Source organism: Chiroxiphia lanceolata, assembly GCF_009829145.1.
Source record: "Chiroxiphia lanceolata isolate bChiLan1 chromosome W unlocalized genomic scaffold, bChiLan1.pri scaffold_60_arrow_ctg1, whole genome shotgun sequence".
NCBI lineage: Eukaryota > Metazoa > Chordata > Aves > Passeriformes > Pipridae > Chiroxiphia > Chiroxiphia lanceolata.
In genome coordinates, this window is record NW_022476506.1 from 37,570 (window position 1) to 56,994 (window position 19,425).

The 19,425-nt window shown below is 47.6% G+C and overlaps 1 protein-coding gene and 1 long non-coding RNA gene across 4 annotated transcripts in view; one reads left to right on the top strand and one right to left on the bottom strand.

Moving 5' to 3' along the window:
• LOC116781575 lies at nt 1–10,101 on the top strand. Of its 3 annotated transcripts, XR_004354910.1 has the most exons (3): nt 140–172; nt 3,403–3,532; nt 9,885–10,101. It is a non-coding gene; the product is annotated as an uncharacterized LOC116781575 (long non-coding RNA). The 3 variants fall into 3 exon arrangements; XR_004354909.1 differs by lacking the exon at nt 3,403–3,532 and having other exon boundaries at nt 1–172; XR_004354908.1 differs by lacking the exon at nt 140–172 and having other exon boundaries at nt 3,304–3,532.
• LOC116781574 (spermatogenesis-associated protein 16-like) overlaps nt 4,089–19,425 on the bottom strand; it is an 18,543-nt gene continuing 3,206 nt past the window's right edge. Inside the window, exons 4-13 of the mRNA XM_032677230.1 lie at nt 18,028–18,173; nt 15,124–15,213; nt 14,641–14,725; nt 13,737–13,884; nt 13,240–13,382; nt 12,899–13,009; nt 10,069–10,233; nt 7,727–7,804; nt 5,335–5,518; nt 4,089–4,225 (exon numbers count right to left, since the gene is read on the bottom strand). Coding sequence (XP_032533121.1) covers nt 4,104–4,225; nt 5,335–5,518; nt 7,727–7,804; nt 10,069–10,233; nt 12,899–13,009; nt 13,240–13,382; nt 13,737–13,884; nt 14,641–14,725; nt 15,124–15,213; nt 18,028–18,173 — 1,272 coding nt within the window. The 3' untranslated portion in view covers nt 4,089–4,103. The remainder of the gene's footprint in view (nt 4,226–5,334; nt 5,519–7,726; nt 7,805–10,068; nt 10,234–12,898; nt 13,010–13,239; nt 13,383–13,736; nt 13,885–14,640; nt 14,726–15,123; nt 15,214–18,027; nt 18,174–19,425) is intronic.

A 19,425-nucleotide genomic window follows, 5' to 3' on the forward strand; every position in this document is an offset into this window, starting at 1 on the left:
AGGAGGAGAAATAGGGAGAAAATGGGGATAAGCGGGGGGAAATAATGGGATCAGTCGGGTTGGAAGGGACCTCCGAGATCATCAAGTCCAACCCTGGATCCAACCCCGCTGTGCTTCGCAGACCATGGCACTGATGCCACATCCAGTCTCACCTTCAACACCTCCAGGGACGGTGACTCCATCCCCTCCCTGGCCAGCCCATTCCAATGGCTGATTACTCTCTCGGGAAAGAATTCCTTCCTAATATCCAATCTAAACCTCCCCTGGCACAGCTCAAGACCCAGCCCTCTTGTCCTGCTGCTGCTTCCTGGGGGAAGAGACCAATTCCACCCGGCTCCCCCCTCCTGGCAGGGAGTTGCAGAGAGTCAGGAGGTCTCCCCTGAGCCTCCTCTTCTCCAGCCTCAACACCCCCAGCTCCCTCAGCCTCTCCTCACACCACTTGTGCTCCACTCCCTTCCCCAGCCTCGCTGCTCTTCTCTGCTCCTGCTCCAGCCCCTCCAGGGCCTTCCTCAACTCAGGGGCCCAGAGCTGGACACAGCACTCCAGGGGTGGCCTCACCAGCGCTCAGTCCAGGACAACAATCACTTCCCTGCTCCTGCTGCCACACTCTTCCTCAGCCAGGCCACCATCCATTGGCCCTCTGGGCCACCTGGCCACACTCTGCCTCCTGTTCAGCTACCTGTCCATCCACACTCCCAGCTCCCTTTCTGCCTGCCTGCTCTCCAGACACTCTGGCCCCAGCCCGGGGGGCTGCTGGGGCTTCTTGTGGCCAAAGGGCAGGACCCGGCCCTTGGCCTGCTTGAACCTCATCCCCTTGCAATCAGCCCATGGATCCAGCTTGGCCAGGTCCCTCTGCAAAGCCCTCCTGCCTTCCAGCACATCAACACACCCCCCAGCTTGGTGTCACCTGCACATTTGCTGATGGTTGACTCCATCCCCTCATCCAGATCATCAATAAAATATTAAACAGGTGTGGGCCCAGCACTGATCCCTGGGGACACCACTGGTGACCAGATCCCAACTGGATGCAGCTCCATCCCCACCACCCTCTGGGCACAGCAGAGTTCCTAACCCAGCACAGGGTGACCCTGTCCAAGCCTTTTCCAGGAGTGTGCCATGGGAGACAGTGTCCCAGGCTGTGCTGAAGTCCAGGCAGACACATCCACACCTTCCCCTCATCCACCAGGAGGGTCACCTGGTCATAAAGGGAGATCAGGTTGGTCAGACAGGACCTGCCCCTCCTAAACCCGTGCTGGCTGGGTCTGACCCCTTGTCCATCCCGTGGGTGCTGTGGGATTGCACCCAGGATGATCTGATCCCTTGTCCATCCCGTGGGTGCTGTGGGATTGCACCCAGGATGATCTGATCCCTTGTCCATCCCGTGGGTGCTGTGGGATTGCACTCAGGATGATCTGATCCCCTGGGCCATGCTGGTCCAACCAGGAAGGGAGGTTTTCTTTGTCCCTCCTTTTGCTGTTGATGCAAATGGGGATAAAGGGGGATAAATAGGGATAAAGAGGGAAATGGGGGATAAATGGGGGGAGTTGAGAGTAAAATGGGGGGAAATAATGGGGAAAGGGGAGGAAATTGAGGGGAAGGGGGGGTTGAGGGGAGAAATGGAGTGAAACGGGAAGAAATGGGGAGAAATGGGGCAATTTGAGAGAATGGAGGGAACTGAGGGGGGTCAATGAGGGGGAATTGGAGGAATTGGGGGATAAATGGGAGGGAATTGAGGGGGAATGGGGGGAACTGAGAGGCAATGGGGGGCACTCACACCCCAGAGCTGCTCCAGGGACTGGAGCTCTGGGAGCTCCTGATATTCCAAGATCCTCCTGCTTTGGGGGTCCTGAATTCCAGGATCCCTCTGCTCTGGGGGTCCTGAATTCCAGAATCCCCCTGTTCTGGGGGTCTCAAAGCTCCAGGGTCCTGCTCTGGGGGTCCCTCTCCTTCAGAATCCCCCCACTCCCGGGGTCCCCCTGCTCCAGGGGGGGTCCCACTCTGGCCTGCAGGATCCCCCTGGGATGTTGGGAATGGGGGGGTGCAGCTGGATGGTCCCAGAGCTGCAGGAATTCCTTGGCACTGGGGGGGGGGTCCCGCTGCTGCCTCCAGTCCTGACCCATCCCAGGGGGGGTGGAGGCCTGTGACCCACCGGGGCAGGGACCCCACAGGGTGTGGGACCGTGGAATCCTTTATCCCGTTCTCTCCCGGTTCATCCAGCCCCTCACGGCAGCGGGAAGTTCCTGTTGGTAACTTTTCCCTTCATCTGCATCTCAGTTCAGTGTCCCCTGCCCGGGACAAAGGGACCCTGCAGCAGTTCCCACCCCCAGGGACACCTCACACATCTCACACATCTCACATCTCACATCTCACACCTCTCACTCCTCTCACACCTCTCACACTTCTCACACCTCTCACACATCTCCCACCTCACACATCTCACATTTCACACCTCTCACACATCTCATCTCACACCTCTCACACCTCTCACACATCTCACACTTCTCACACATCTCACACATCTCACATCTCTCACACCTCTCACACCTCTCACACATCTCATCTCACACCTCTCACCTCTCACTCCTCTCACACCTCTCACATCTCTCACACCTCTCATTATCTCACACCTCTCACACCTCTCACACCTCTCACACCTCTCACACATCTCACACCTCTCACACCTCTCATCTCACACCTCTCACACCTCTCACATCTCACATATCTCATCTCACACTTCTCACACTTCTCACACCTCTCCCATCTCTCACACATCTCATACCTCTCACACCTCTCACATCTCACACCTCTCACATCTCACATCTCACACCTCTCACACCTCTCTCACATCTCACTGTGGCTGCTTGGATCTCACCAAGTTCCCCTGCCCAGTGTCCCCCAGGGTCAGAGAATCTCAGTTCCTGCATCTCCCCCTTCTTCATTTTGAGACATTTAAAGTCAGAGCTGAATGGACTTGTGCCACCAAGGCCTTTTGTGTCGTACAATCCCAACCAAGCAAACAGAGAATCATCCCCAACAGACCCAACACTAAAACCAAGCCACACATTAGAATCTTCTTCACCCGTGACCCCAATCCCAAAGTCCAGTCCCACCCTTCAGAGGGGTTCCACCCGTCCTTCACCCTCAGCTCCTTCGTCAGGTCCTGTGACTGTTGGAACCTTTTGGGACTGGAGGTTGATTTGTCACTCGAATTCACGCAGCACATTCCATCAAATCCTTTGCACCCCTGTCCCTGTGCTAAAAGCAGACAGTCTCCAGCAGCTCTGTTTTGCAAAGCAGGAATTCTCACTGACTGAACATCAGTCAATAAATCTGCAGTAGCCTGACTAATGGCATTTGTCTCTTTTGCTAACCAACATCCTAATCTATTTAATGTGGCTAAAGCCTTTGCAGCTGCCACTCCGGGTACTAGGAAAGAGGCAACAGTTCTTGTCCCCTGATTCCAAAATTCTGTGTTGTCCCTTGATGCCTGTCCAGCTGATGATAAGGGAAAAAACCTCAGGAGGAGTTGAGGGTGAGATAAGGAAAGGGTTTAATTTGTGCCGAGGCACAGATGGTACAGGAGGCACCCAGGCTGTGCCTGAGATGTTACATTTTATGACACCATCTGTCCAATCCCAAGTGTTTCCACCCTGTAGCCTTTGCTCTGGTCCTCCCCCGGCCCAACCCCCTGGGAATTGGGTCTGGGGACCTTTTGGGACCACCTGCTTCATCACCATCACCATCCTCAGAGCACAAAGGGCACACGGTCACCCGGTTCTTGGCTGTGTTCTGTTGTTCAGGCCCAGATATGAGTGTTCTCCAGGCAGCACAGGCCTTGCCTTGACAAGAGACTAAACATTTCTACGGAATTCGGGGGTGGGATTGACACGGGGGGCGTGGAATGGGGTAAGAGGGTTGAGGAACGTGTAAACCACTTGTGCTGCAGGGTGAGGGAACGAGGGCTGCTGCTTCTGAAATCTACTTCTTATAAAACTCATAAAGCTTACAAAAGTAGAAAAATAAGAAACTAAAAGGGTCTTGAGGCATCACCCTACACTCACTAGTGAAGGTGTGTACGTGTCTCCTGTGTCTGTTACAGTGTTTTAGGATCTTTGGTGTGTTAGGAGTGAACAAGGTTCTTCCTCCACCTCCTCTGGTCTCACAGTGATCTGATAATTTAGGATTTTTAGGTTCTTCCTTCTCCTTAAGAAAGGGTCATCAAAGTCTGTCATAAACATGGGAATTAAATGACTTTTGAGGTCCTGGATTTTTCACTAAACCTTAGGACTCGGGCTGGATTTTTCTTTTTTTTTTTTTCTTTTTTCTTTCTTTTTTTTTTTAAATCCCCCTTGAATCAGAAAATACAGGCCTTTTGTTGTTGCTCACAACACTTAATACAATTAAATTTAATACAGTTTAATAAAATTGAAATTTAACAAAACAGAATAAAATCCAAATTTCAGTTGATATAACTCACATTTAATACCAGTGCATACCACTTAATACAACTGAAATTTAAACAAATACAGCTTAATGCAAGCAAATCTTATTATACAGCAATATATATTATTGTATATTATTATACAACTTAAAATTAAATACAATTGAAATTTAAATTCATCCAACTTAATGCAAGTAAATATTATTTAATACCATTTAAATGTAAACTAATACAACTAGAATGTATACATTTGAATACAATTTTACACAATCTGAATATTTAATACAAATTAATACAAATAAATACAATTTGATGCAATTTAATAAATACAATTTAATACAATTAATTAAAAATTTAAATTAATACAACTTTGAGTTATTGCAAGTAAATACTATTTAATGCCATTTAAATTTAAATGAACACAAAGTTAATACAAATCAATACAATTTAATGGAATTTAAATTTAAATTCATACAACTTAATACAAATAAATACAATTTAATGTTATTTAGATTTCAATTCATACAACTTAAAGTTAATGCAAGTAAATACTATTTATTGCCATTTAAATTTAAGCTAATAGAACTAGAATTTATACATTAAATCCAATTTAATACAATTTAAATATAAATGAATACAACTTAAAATTAGTACAAATACAATTTAATGCAATTTAGATTTAAAGTAATACAACCTAAATGCAAGCAAATGATATTTAATGCCATTTAAATTAAGGTGATACAACTAGAGTTTATACTATTAAATATAATTTAATTCAGTTTAAATATAAACGAATGCAACGAAGTCGATACAATTTAAAATAAGATTATCTGTTGAATAGGTACCAATAGCTACAAAACATGTACAGAATCAACTGTTTACAAAATCTGTACATCTTTTCTTTGGCTCTGTGGCCAAGCTGCGTGGGTTGGGGATGAACATGTTTGTATTTTCCAGCCTCAGATATTCCTGTCCCGTCGGGGTCCGGGTCACGTTTTCCACCCCGGGCGTTTGCACCCCCCGGTTCCTTAAGAAATCCTCTTCTCCTTCCCTCAGCTCCTCTTCTATTCGTGCCACCTGCAGTCACAGACAAGGGATGTCACGGGCAAGTTAAGATTTTAAAAGCTTTTCCATTAGTTGATGGATTTCAAAACTCATCGTCATCGGAAACGAAACCGCGCGAAGGCGCCTCTCGTGCCACCGGCTGGGGGAGTGGTGCCCGACTTTGTGATTGGTTTTTTTCCCTCTGTTTCTGTTTGAACTCAGTTACTTCACTGCCGTGGATCAGACCCTTCCACTGGAATCTGCACATTGAGGCAGGAATTTCTCACGACTCTTGTCTGCAAATGGTGTTGAAAAACAGCCACTTGACAAGGAAGGGACGAGGAGGAAATTATTGTCTGGAGAGTTTCTCTTGATGAGGAAAGAGAAGTGAAGCTTCTGCCATTTACCTGCCAAAAATCGACACCTGGAGAAAAATCAGTGTCCCATGTTGCCGTGGCAAGATTTTTTTCCCTAGTAAATCAAAATGAAGCTCCAAATCAAGAGGTTTTCCCAAGAATATAATCCACTGGAGGGCAGAGCAGAAAAAGCAATGACCTCAGTCTTTGCCCAGAGTAAAAGGGAATTATTCTGATTAAGAGTACGTTGAGACAGACACATTTGCATTGCCAGGGGGATTTCAAACACCCACAAACTCACAGCAGCATTTGCAGGTGTTCTGTCAGCCCCAGGCATTCATCATTTCCTGGCTCTCTCCCCATAGCTGACCTTTATTCCAGGCCTTTGTCAGCTGTTACAGCATTTCTGACAGGGGAAGGTGGGAATCACCCTCCTTCACACGGAGCTACACCCAAGATCCACACCCTGGGCAATGGGAGCATCTAAAGAATCAATCTGCCAAGTGCATTTTAAGGTGAAATAATTAAAAAAGAGAAAAAAAAAGTGCTGCTCTGCCCCGCTGACATTCAGTGGAGCTTCTTCCTTCACAGCACAGAAGAACTGGCTGGGAATGAGTCCAAACGTGGCTTCCTCTTGTGTTTATCCCTGTCTTGAGCTGTCCTGAAGTGCTTTTCAGCCCTGCCCTTGGAGCTGTGCTGCACGCTGATTGTGTTGGTGAGGGGTGTGTGCTTGTGAGAGAGGCAAGCAGGAGAGTTTCTGGACAATTCCATCTGCTGCCCCGGGGTGCCAAGGGCACGAGGAGTCTGGGAGAGGGGCTCTGCCTCCTGGTCGTGCCCGCAGAGCTGGCATTTCCAGGAGGTCGAGTGTACATGGCACTGTGCATTATGCCATGGAAAAGAGTTTTCTGTGGGGGTGAAGCTTGATGGGCACTTGCACCTGGGCTTTTGCTCCTTTGCTGCCGAGAAATCCGTTGCCACAGGAGCAGGGGGAGGTTGGGGCTCTCCGAGGAGCCTCGGGTTGGCTCTGCAGGGACGTGCTCGGCACAGAAACACGCAGAGGGTTAGAGGAATCCTGGTGCCAGCCTCATTTCTAAGAAGCTGAAATAAAAGCTTAGGAAACGATGGACTGGCCAAGAGCACACGGGAAGTCCCAAAAGGACCGATTCCACTGTGTTTGTCTTGGAAAGACGGCTGCCAGAGAGGTCCAGTCCAGGGCTTGGCCACATTAACCAGAGCCACTCAGCCCCCAGGACCCCTCTGCAACAAACCAAATTAAAATGTCTGCATGACTTTCCTCTGTGGTTAAAATTATATTTTGGGGAGATAGTGCTTGGCTTTGGGCGAGCACAAAGGGTTGTAAGAGCGGGGAAAAACAAGTCCCAGATGATGGGTAAGGGACACCAGAACAGCAGCAGGATTTACAGCAGCTCTTTTAGGAACATCCAGCAGTGTCTGCACTGCTCGGGATGTCACCAGGAATCCCCAGTGTGAGGATGTTCCCACCCGGAGCCGTGGTTTGGCTGTTGGTTGTGCTTTTCATATTTACAGAACATCTGTCAGCTCCAGCCTCCAAACTGAGCACTCTTATGGCATATTGGGAGTGGAAATAACAATTGCTGACATCCCTGCACTGTTCCTGATGCAGCTGATGAGCTGTGATGGTATTTGCAGAGCAGGGATGGCTTTCAGTCCCTTCCCTACTCACAGCAAATCCCAGATATGTCCCTGTGGTTGGTACCTGAGCAGGGACAGAATTCGAGGCCTGTGGCCAGGTTTCCTGTGACACCTCCTTTTTTTCCCCTGCCTTTTGAACAGACAGGACTCAGTGGGATATTTCCTTCCCAAGGAACAATCTGCTCTCCTGCCCTTTGCTGCAGGTTTTTACCTTCTGTATTTTAGTCCACACACGATCTCTGGTTCTTCCCGCGAGGACGTCCATGGCATCTGCTGTCAGTGACTGCAGCTGTGGCACCGAGACACAAATGATCAGGGTGGAATCCATGGAGAAAGGACTTATCTGAATATACAGAGTAAAACCTCACTAAAAATAATTTGCACTCTGATGATTTTGTGACTCATCTTTCATAGTGAGCGTGGGCAACTCTGCTTCAGCCACTGCCCTGCATTATAGCAGATCTAAAATACTGTGGTATGGCCTCCTCCCAGTCCCCTTCCAGGTTAGTCCTGGCATTGTCTCACTTCCCAAACCCTGGGAAATGGTCCAGTGACTCTTAATTCAGTGACAGAGAGACAAGGGTTGGATCCAGGGTGTCCTGCCTGGAGCAGCCCTTAGTATCATTGGTTAGGAACAAACTGGGGGAAACTGGTACTTGATACCTGTGGTAATTGTTGCACACTAGTAGGTCTCTTCCAAAACGTTGAGTTGGTTGAAGTGAACCCAAACAATACTTTTTGGAGCCTCTTCCCCAGTTTGTTACTCATTACAAGTAATTAAGATCTATTAGCTCCATGTCTGTGCATATAAATATTCCCGGCTCTACTTCAATGAAATTGGAGGCACAAAGTTTACCCAAAGGCTCCTCCTCCCTTCAGGGAGAGGCACTGGCTGCAGACTGAGCCCAAGTGTCACCTGAAAAGTGGGAGTTTAGAATTTTACTCATTGGTCCCCCAGGAACTTTCAGACCTTGGTGTCCGACAGCCTCTCAGTGTCTCGTAAGGAGACCCTTCACCAACAGATTCCAAATTTCAGAGGGTACCTCAACTACCCTTGTTAGGGGGAACTCAACAGAGCCAGGACCCCTCAGCGGGTCCTGCCAACGTGTTTTCTGCTGCCGGCAGAATACACTTATTTGCAGAATAACACTTTTTATTAAAACGAATTGTGACAGATTAATAAGGTTGGAAGGTTGTTGGTGACAGTGTCTACTGCAAAAATATTTTTTAAAGCAATCTACTGATGCATATATTGAGCAAGTACAAGCTCTAGTATGAAGCAATCTAACCAATATGCCATGGGGTGAGCACAAGCAAAAATTCTAGTAGTAAAAGCAGCATTTAACATGCACAGAGTGTATTTCTCACCCAAGGCAACCCTCTCGTGGGAGAGAAGATGGGCTCAGCCAGTTGACTGATCCCAGCAGTTTTGGTGGAGGTCTTCTCCCCTTTTCCCCCTACTCCCAACTTTTATAACGTTTTTTTTTATGTTAGGGTGGAGTTTGAGTGGCTCTAGTCATAAATACCTTTTATTTCTGATGGTGTATTTAATGGGAGGGGGGTGGTGGTCGTGGTTTGGCTCCTGAAGAGGGGGTTCCACATGGTTGTGGCTTCAGCATCAGAACATCTGGTTGTCCCTTGTCAGAGGGGTCCTGTAGCATCTCAGTGCCACAGTGTTCTCCCCCTCTGCTGGGACTGGAATGGAGGGGGGGGCCATGTAGTCTCCACCTCGTTCCACACTCTGTTCTGTTTCTCTGAGCAGATATTTATCATTTTACTGGGGAGCTCAGTAACATGTCGACCTCAGTCTGTCCAGGGAGTGGCAGCTGCTTTTTACCTTAAAATTCTGAGTCCCCTCTAGATTTAACTCTATCCATCATCCCACACTGAGCAAGAAGGAGATGTTTCCCCCTACTCTTTTTTCCCCAACCCCACTTTAGCACCATATTTTTTGGCCTCGTTTGCTCCAGCCATCATCCCACCATTGGCCCTTGCTGGTTTGCTCAGCCAAGGGGCCACTCCACGTGTTTCTCAACAGCCTCTGATCCTTCACCAGTTTATGGCACCTCTGCAGCAAGTCTGAGAACTTACCACGAGCAGGCAGACGGGTTTATTCTGAGACAGGGAGCATGTTGTGGATGGACCCAGCAGAGAAAATCAATTCTCCCTCTTTTCCCCCCTCTCCTCCTCAGTTATAACTGGATTTGGGCTGGTTTTGCTGCAGGTGCCTTTTGAGGTCGGAAATGTCAAGGGAGCATGATCTGAATGATTGCAATCATTTCCCCAGACTGATCTGGGGAGGTCTGGGGGGGGTGGAAAAGGGGTTTTAAACAGATGCTGACAAGTGACTCCTGGTGGTTCTATCAAAGTTACCCTTGCAGGTGATCAGCACCTCCTCTGACAAAGCACCGAAGGAGGATTTAAAAATTCCTTCAGGTCCCCACATTGGACAAATTACTTGCAGAGAGAGAACGTGGCAGCACAGAACTCTTCCCCGGCCCTTCCCTCCCTGGCTCCCAGCCTGCAAAGGGAGTGTCAGAAGTCAAAACCTACCAGCTTGTCATCCTCCTGAGAGACTCTCTGCAGGTAGGGAATGGTGGCCAGCTCAGCCATCACCTGGGCCATCACCTGGGCCTGCTCCTCCCCTCTCTGCAGGCGGCCCAGCAGGCTGGCGCGGTGGAAGTGCTCGATGGCGCGGGCGCACGGGCTGCGCTTGTCCTGTTTGCCCAGGGACAGCCAAGAGGTTAGAGGAGAAGCTCAGGGAACAAACACCCTGATCCTTGGAGTCCTGTGCCTCCGGGCTTCTCGTCGTGGTTGTGCTGGCAAGACTCTCTTGCCACAACCTCTGTGGTAGTATTAGAAACACAAAGATGTCGTCACAGCAAATGTAACAAACACAAATGCAGTTTTCTCCTCTGTTAAAGGCTTTTTCCATGATCCCCTGCATTAAACATCACCTGAATTCCTGGATGGCTTTTCCAGTCCTGGGGAGCAGGCTGAGGAGGGCATGCAGGGTGTCAGCTCACTGTTTGGGTGCAGACAGGCAAATCCATGGTTTTCAAATACAGACCCCGGAGGGACTAAAACCTGCAGAGGAATTCTCTGACCCCCACGCAGCCAGGAACGTGGTAGATTTTACGCATGTTAAACCTTTACTTTCACATCTTACCCACAGCACTGTGTGTAAAAATCACGTCATTAACTCCAGGTTGTGTGGCTGCAAAACCAAGGGGCAGAATTTATTTCTCTTAGGTGTTGCCATGGCTCAGTGAGCTCGGCTTTGGCACTGAGATGGTTTTGTCAAAACCGGTCTGATCAGAACAAGAAGTTGGATTGTACATCTGCAAATGAGGAAGAGGGCAGGAAGAACTATTTGTTCTATTAAACCCTAAATACATTATTTTATTGTCTTACAGTAAGTTGTAAGGCTCGACTCTGTAGCTGAAGTTTGTCTGGCAGAAGTTTTTAATTTAGCTTCTGTTGATGCAAATAAAATGAAATCGTATCTCTAGCTTGAAGACAATTGTGGAATACTTTGAAGGAAGCAGAAGTGGTCCAATCTCTGTCAGAGATGTTGGTCCCCAGCAGCAGAGCAGCTCTGGCTCTGTGCTCATCTCTGTTCCCAGGTAAAACCAGCATTGCCACCTGATCTTAGGATCAGAGGTTTGGTCTTGCTGGGATCATTCAGTGCTCTGAAAACTGAAGTGAAAGGGAGGATGTTTCCCCTGATAGTGGATGTGGAACTGGCAGCTGTTTGTTCCAACTTAGTGACCATCTCCTCTCTTGGGGCTTTCTTCCTCCCCAGTAAAGCTCCTGCACTGACCCTCAGGGTTGGTTATGGATCTGTAGGCCCAGGGCTCAGCCCCGTTCCCCCATCCTTGCTGCCCTGGAGGTGGCACTGGGGTGACCCTTGCCTGAGCCATGGGGATGCTGTGCCAACCTGCTTGGAAAACAGGTCAGTTTGCTGCTGCTGCTTTTAGTGGTGGTGGGGTTTCACCCTGTTGTTTTGGGGACCACCCTTCTGTTTCAGCCAGAATATTGAAATGGCTGAGGGGAGGTCTAAAGCTGGTAGAAAATACAGGTGTGTAGGGGCAGTGTAAATTCCTACAGTGAGTGGGGACTGGCTTCAGCACTCCCAGCCCAGCACTCTGCTCTCATCTCTGACAGGATGGGTTTCTTGTCCCTGTGCCCTGGAAACCAGATCCCACATCTCTCTGCTTGAACTGTGTGGTCCCGTTCCTACAAATTAATTGACAAAACAGGGCAGTCACGAGGAATCCCAAAGATGCCTGATTTCAAAATTTTTTCTCTTTCTGTTACTCTTCAGAAACTGAAGAGCTGCAATAGAGGGATCTCACCTCCAAAAGCAAAGGCAGAATGGTGGGGTCAGAAAATTGCAGTCTTTCTGGGGCTTTCAGAAAGATCAGGGTTTTATTGTGTACCCAGTATCCAACCCACCCTCTGTTTGTGGGCTGGAAGCTACAACTAGAGCTTCTTTAAGTGCACTGAAGTGGATGCCCACAGCAGGAACAGACCCTCTACTTTCCCAACTTGTATCAGCCTGCAGATCAGGTCACCCAAAAGCAAGAGCAAAAGGCTTCAGGAAAGCACTGGAAAGAAGCAGCTGTGTTTTCCTGGGGGTGTCTGCCCTTCATCTGCTCCACCTGCCTCACACCAGTGGGGATGCTTTGCAAGCACCCACTTTGGCCAAGCTCTGAGCACCTTTCCCTCTGCTGAGTGGGTGAGTTCAGGCACTTACTGTTGTTTCACCAGCTGTTCTCTGGAAGGAAAGAAGTCACAGTTCCCCTAAGTCTCTAGCTCATGTTTCTTTTATCAGGAGGAGCATTTAATAATTGCATGAGAAGAGTCTCATCCATGTACAACATTGATTTTTGACCTCTGTGCTGATTGTCAGCCACAGTGCTAAAAAGCTGTGTCCATTCTGGCACAAAGGATGGAGCAGAGGTAATTATGATCACTTTGCTTATGGTTGTAACAGATGTGAAAGCTGTTTCACATCCTCCACTCCGTAGGGGTCACAATCTCAATCCCTAGAAATGCCTCAAGTAGCAATTATTCACTCTTGAAGGAGATCCTGCTGGTATGTGCAGTCTGCTCTGGGTATTAAATATAGTGAGCACCTGTCTTGGTGGTTACATGAAGTAGGGATATAATATTACAGGCCATAAAGATTGGAGAAAATTGCATGGGATAAACTGTAAAGTGTCTCAACCCACTGGAACTCTGTTCCTAAAGCAATTCCTGGAGCCTTTCTGGATGCTGGCAGAGCATGTGCAGCAGGAAATACACCCCAAAAGCACATGTCCTTCCCACACACAGAGGCTTGTGTCACCACACACCCAAAAGACAGTGGAATACTCACCTTTATTTTGGTGCTTCCTATAAAATCTATGACTTCCATGATCTTTTTCCCAGTGTTTTCCCAAAATGTTTCTGTTTCTTCCTCCGTGCTGGGACTGAAAGCTGTTTTCTGGTCTAGGAAGTGAAATCACAGAACCACAGAGGCTGTGTTTATTCACCTCCCTTTTTCCTAGAGGATCTGGCAGGATGTTGGGTAAACTGGAGGAGGAATGAAGGGGATGGGGAGAGCTCTGAGCAGTCAGGGCTGCTGGCACAGAGAAATGGCTCCTGGGACAACCCCACAGCCCTCATTTAGCAAGGGGATCACCCCTGAGCCAGCTCAGTTACTAAGCAAGTTGGCACACCTGGACAGATTGGCAGTTTTCGAATTACAGACTTTTCCACAGTTTTTCCAATCTCTCTGTTTCTGAAGCCCAAAGTCAGTAAGTACTCTTGGTCAGGCAGAGACTCAGCTCTCTCTGGCAACAGGTGAATTCCATGAGGATCTGTGATAGGGAAAGGAAAATCATTTCCACTGTCACATTTCACTTGTAAGTGAAGTTACTTTTTTGAGGAAAAATTAGGAAGTCTAAGAAGGAGAAATGTTCTCCAGAAACCTTGCCAGAACCAGGTGACCAAACCAACCCATCCAGCTCTCCTAAATTTGAAATTTAGGACTTTTACAAGCCTTTTGCATCAACAGCTTCAATTTTGCTGATGCCTGAGATGAACCAGTGTCCAATTCCCTGCAACAGTGGAACACTGTTGTGTCTGGAGCTCAAGCAGCACAAACTCTCAAACTGTCTCAAGCTCTTTTGGACTCAGCCCCACACACAGTCCACAGTGAAACCTGCTGTTACCTGTGAATATGTGCTGCACATAATCAGGGTGCTTTTCAGCAAAGCTTTTATTGGCCTCCTTTATTTTGTCAGCCTCGTCCTCTTTCTCAAAAGGTGTGTACAGAACAGAAAAAGATACTTCTCCACAGAGGGCTTCTTGAATCAGAGCCTAAAAAAGGCAAAGAAATGATAACTTTTCATGTTGGGTAATGGCTAGTTAAAAAAACCCAAGCAAAACAATCAGGTGGGTTGGATAGAGACTCCACAAACCTCTGTCTTCAATGAGGGGACAATTACTAGATTAATTGTCTTTTAGATGAAAAGAAAAAGTGATTCCATGCTCTCTGAAGGTCACATCGGGAAGACTTTAGAAAAAATAGCTTAGGTGACAGTATCCAAAATTAAATTTTGTAGCAGTCCATAAAATTGAAGCATGATCCAAGGGTTAACAACCTTGAATTTATCCCTTTAAATTAGTCCAAACAAATCTACTCCATTATAAGTCCAAAAGTGTGGGGAATGTGCAGGCTGAAGGCCTGGAAAGAACCAGAGCTTAGCAGCAGGTTTCAGGCTGAGCAGAGTACAGAGCAACTCATCACAGGAATGAGCTGTGCCCCTAAAAGCCTGCCCTGTCCCCCTGTGGCAGCAGCCAAGCAGCTGCTGCAGTTACAGTTTTTGCCTCATAAGGAATCCTTCCATGTCTGTGTGGGTTACAAAAGACTGTGCCCTTTGAATAAAGTCGCCTCAGTTCCTCTCCCCACTGAGTCCACGCCTCCAATGAGCCACACAGAAGGACTGGGCAGTGTCCTGCTGACTGACGTGCCCCAGAGCTCCCTTTGTGGGCAGTTTGTTTAGCAGGAATCCCCCCTGTTGATCCCACTACTGAGATAGGCACCCAGTTTCTCCTTTGGCTCTCAGTTTTCACCTGCCAGTAGAGCTGGATGAGGTCACTTGTCTCCAGGGCCGTGCCCCCTGTCAGGATGTACAGACAGTCAGCAATCATGGCACTTCTGAGAACAAAAGCAGCAGAAATGAGCTCACAGGCAGAGAAGGGTGTCTGTGGCCAGACTGAAGTCATATTAAAAGAGTGTAACGTGAGGTTTGTACCAAAAAGTTGCACAGAACTCTCAGTCCTTGTCCCACTTTCAGAGGAACATCAGGAAACACACTTTTAGCTTGGTTAACTCTCTGCCAGCAAACAGCCTGTGGTGTCATTTAGGACCATTTAGCACCACAGCTGGGGTTATTCACGTCACACCAACTGGGAGGACTGGAGCTCTGCTGCTCCTGAGATCACCCACCCCCAAAGCCAGTGCAAAGCTCCCAGTGGTTTGGTAAAAGCCTGGCTATGAGAGGATGTCCTCATCCCGAGGGCTGGGCTGACAGAGCCCTGCAGCAGCCCCAGTACCTGGCAGCCTCTGAGTATCTCTGCAGGCACCGAAAGCAAGCGGCTTGGCGGAGGTGATTGCGGAAGAAAGAGGGGTTCTGAATGATGCTCCTGGGAGGGAGAAGAGGGATAAATAAATAATTGTGGTTCGTGAAACAAATGGGTGATTACATCAAAATAAAACAAACGGATTGTAAAACTTAATTACACCCCCATGAAGAAATAAAACAGACCCTTACAAGGTCAAGAGGCCTAATACCTCCTTACTATCTGTAGTGGTTTGGACTTTGTTTTCCCCCAGAGGATAAGAAAAGTGGTAGACCCCAAGGGGTGGAAACCCCTGGAAGTTTTGAATTTCTGTCCAATGAGCGCTCCTGCAAAAAATGTAAACATACCACAACCAGACCGGAAGAGAAGAGTTGTAGTTTTTAGGGGTTAGAAGAAGGTGGCCATGTTGTGAGCCACGAGGAAGGGGCTCTGAGCCCCACAGGGGGGCTTCGGCCCCCAGCCCCAGCTGGGGCCTGTGGGGACCTGGAACAGCACAATGCTGGGCTAGGTGCCTATAGTTATACTGGAAGATGTTTTCTCCATCGTGGGCAGTGGCCGTGGCAGTGGCCGGAGAAAGCAGCAGCCAGAACTGAACCGAAGAAGCAACAAAGACATGCAGCACCAGAGAAGGGACTCCTGGAAGGAGACCTGAGGGCAGGAGAGTCAGCAGCTGAGTTCTACAGAGTTCTTGGGGGTAAGAACTGATACCAGACCCCCCAAAAACTCCTTTGAGACCTCCTGGAAGGAGGAAGTTGATAGACTCTTACTTGAAAGAGCCTTGGAGTGCAACATGCACTGCAGAGAGGAGCCGAGAAGCTCGGACGTCCTGAGAGCTCAGCCAGGACGGAGTGTGGGAGGTTGGCCTTGAGGCCCTCCCTTGCTGCAAGCTACAAAGAAGCTCGCAGCCTGAGACAGGGCACAGAGGCCCTGCAAGGAGCTTGAATCTCCTGAAGATACCAGACCGTCACGAAGACCCCCTGTGCTTCGTGATATGACGTGGTGATACGACCTTGTCTGGGGTGACGAAGCCCACGGAAGACCACTCGTTTGGAGAGACGAGTGGCCGAGGGGGATACCCCCCCTCGTGTGTGCTGGCAGAGATCCAGCTATCAGCTGCTACAAGAAACAGAAGAGACAGAGAGAGCCTGCTGCCTTAGAAGATGCTGCTGCTTAGTGACTGCTACTCTGAAGAAGCTGCTGCCCTAAGAGACTGGAAGGGATCTGTCCTTCTTTCCCTCCTGGACTTTTATTTGGAGGGGAGAAGAGATCTGATCCATTGTAAATACTTATGTCATGGTAGAGATAGTTGTAGTCGTGTGTATAATGTATTGTAGTATTTATTTGTATAGTCATTGTAATATATTCCCTTTCCCCATTCTGAGTCTGGTTGTGTTTTGTCTGGAAAAAAACCCATCTCACATTGAGTTGAGATGTGGGGGGGGGGGGGATGGAGCTAGGGAATTGGAATTTGGGCTATCTCAAACCATGACACTATCCTAAGAATAAAATACAGTAGAACTTTAAATCTTTAGGCCCCTGTTCGTCCAAGAATGCATGAATTATGACTGGTTGTAGAGATAACCCTTTTAGCTTTAGCTGTAAGAAACCCCATATATTAAATACTTAGCAAAAACCTGTAGAATGTAGATGTGTATGATATAATTAATATGCATGAAGTAGCTAAGATAAATACTAAATGTACCTGGTAGTGTGTGTGCAGATTTGGGAAATTGGTCCCCATTTCTGTCACCCAGCCAGCTGCTTGCTTTTTCCATATAATAAACTATTATTCAAAAACTTATAGAAACTCGAGACTTTGTTTACCACAGAAGGATGGACAAGGTTAGATTGTTATTCACTAAAGCTCATGGGAATCAAACTGTGACTAAGGCACAAACCACATGCACTTATTCTCTACAACTTAGTGCTATGTCTCAAATATCAGTGAGCTCTTTCTCTCTGTCTCCCTCCCCTTCTCTCTCCAGATGTGGTCTATGAACAAGCATTACTAAAATTTTCGTTGTGATTTTATCATAAATGCTATTTCATTAGAGTTCTGTGTATTCTAGGAAAGAAGTTCCAGGGATAACATTCCCTCTTGCCTTTAGTATGTAGGTAACATAAGCAAAACTGCTACAGCACAAGTTCTTTTAACCCTCAGCTCCCCAAACAGGAGTGGCAGGTGTCTGACCCACCTCCCTGGTAACACTGTGCCTCTGGAATATATCATAGTGTTAACTTGAGAGATTTTGAAATACTTCCTGTACAAGGGATAGGTTCTATGTGGGTGAACCTTGGCATGTGTGTTAGACCCTTAGTTCAACAGGTGAAGTTCCAGGTGCAACAGATTTCAGGCTTTAAGGTAATATGATAAAACTGGCAGCAGCTCAGCAGTGAGACTGGCAGAGAGGGCAGCTCCTGATGGGAGGGCTCACTGCTCCCACTCCTCTGGCTCACCTGACAGAATACTCCAGCTGGCAGAAATACAGGTTGTGTCCCTGCCAGCTGTGCCCTGGGAGTGCCCTTGATGTTCTCTGACCACTCCTGGGCACTCAGGCTCTCAGCCCAGAACTGGTGCTTGGAACCAGTCTGAAGGATGCCCCCCCTCCATGTGTCTGGGCCTGGGGAGGCTGCACACACAGGCTCCTTCCCTTCTATATGACCAAAGCACTGAATGTGTGCAGGGCTGTTACAGCTGAGATCTCCAGTTTGGAGAATTAGTCCAATCTAAACATCAGTGCAACATGTCAGGTGTATTTTATTGATTCCTCTTTTCTCATTATTAGACTGGTTCTTCCTGCACAGCACTTATTTCTAGTCTTTGTTCAATTTTGGATTTCAGTCCTAGTAGTGAATCTAATCAATACTTTTTCCTACCTGTGTGAATGACTCAGGGCAATGTCAGGCTGCCCCAGTTTTAAGTAACAGATGACAAGTTTTGACTCAATAAAACTGGCAACTCTGGAAATATCATCTGGAGAGGACTTCAAGGGATCCTCTGTAGCAAAGCCTCTACTGCAAAGCTGCATGTGAAATAAAACCATTATTTGCAAATGTTATAACACACCATTTGCTAGGTGGAAATGCTTTTTGTGACTGATCAGCGGAGAAAAGTGAAGTACAATAGACTCTGGCTTTAACTAAAGTCAGCATTACAAAAATCAGCACAGGGTACAGAATTGTCTTTCAGGGATGTTCTGGCTTTTGCTTCTGAGGAGAGCTGGATTAGGAGACTGCTGAGAAGCCCCAGCCCTACAATTCTGGGATGTCCCAATCACTCTGTCCACAATCCCAGGAAAGAATTCCTTAATCTCTAGTTACTCTTTCCCCAGTATGTCTATTTGCCAGCCTTTCCATTTCCTCTTAGAATGGGGCAAGTCCTCCTTTCTTCTTAAGCAGCCAGTGGTTCTGGCCCCTCCTTTCTGAATATAGGGAGCAAAAAAGCACCTGAAAAGGATGACACTTGCTAATTTTACTCATTGACTGCTATAATATTTCTTGCTTAAAAAAATGGCTTCAGTATTGTAGTAAAAAGAAGAAGGAATAGGATATTTGCTTGTGAACTGGAAAGCTCTAAGCTTTTACAAATGCTTTTGAATAAGGTTTGGCAGAACAGAGCTAAAACAAGTGCAGTTGGCTCCTTTTTCAGGGTGTCAGGTACCCAGCTGAAGGGATTGGGGCCAGAGTGGAGAGGAATTTTTAGAGACAGTGAAGAGTCCAGCTTGCAAGTCCTCTATTCTCATCACCAACCATGTTCCTGTGAAGCAGAAAATGGCTCTCGTTTTTCCTTTTCTCTTTGATTTGAGAGCTCCCAGGAGTGCTTTTGGCATCCTGTCTCATGGAAAAAGGGAAGCCCTTGTCTGCATGGTGAGTGTCAGCAGTCAGGTTAGTTGTGTGGCATCTTTCATAGTTTATGAGAGAGCTGTTCTCTGGTGGATGGAAGGTAGACCCACCTGCTGGGCTCTCCTACACCTCCTTTCTCTCCTCTCTCCCCTGTAAAATTCGTTGCAACCTTGCCAGAGGACATCCCTCTTTTCTCATCTTACACTGATAAAACTCAAGGCTGGCCGAGATTTGTAAAACTGTCCAAGGTCTGTAAATTTTGGGGGGTTCACCCTGAAACTGGAAATCATAGAAATAACCACTGATGGAAGAACATGTCCACTTCAGACAGCTCAGAAGTGAGTCCATTGTACTTCTTTAGTACCTCAGGAAGTGTTCCCACAAAACTCAGTGTGTGGACTCTGAGCTGCTGAAGAGAACACTCCCAAAGTT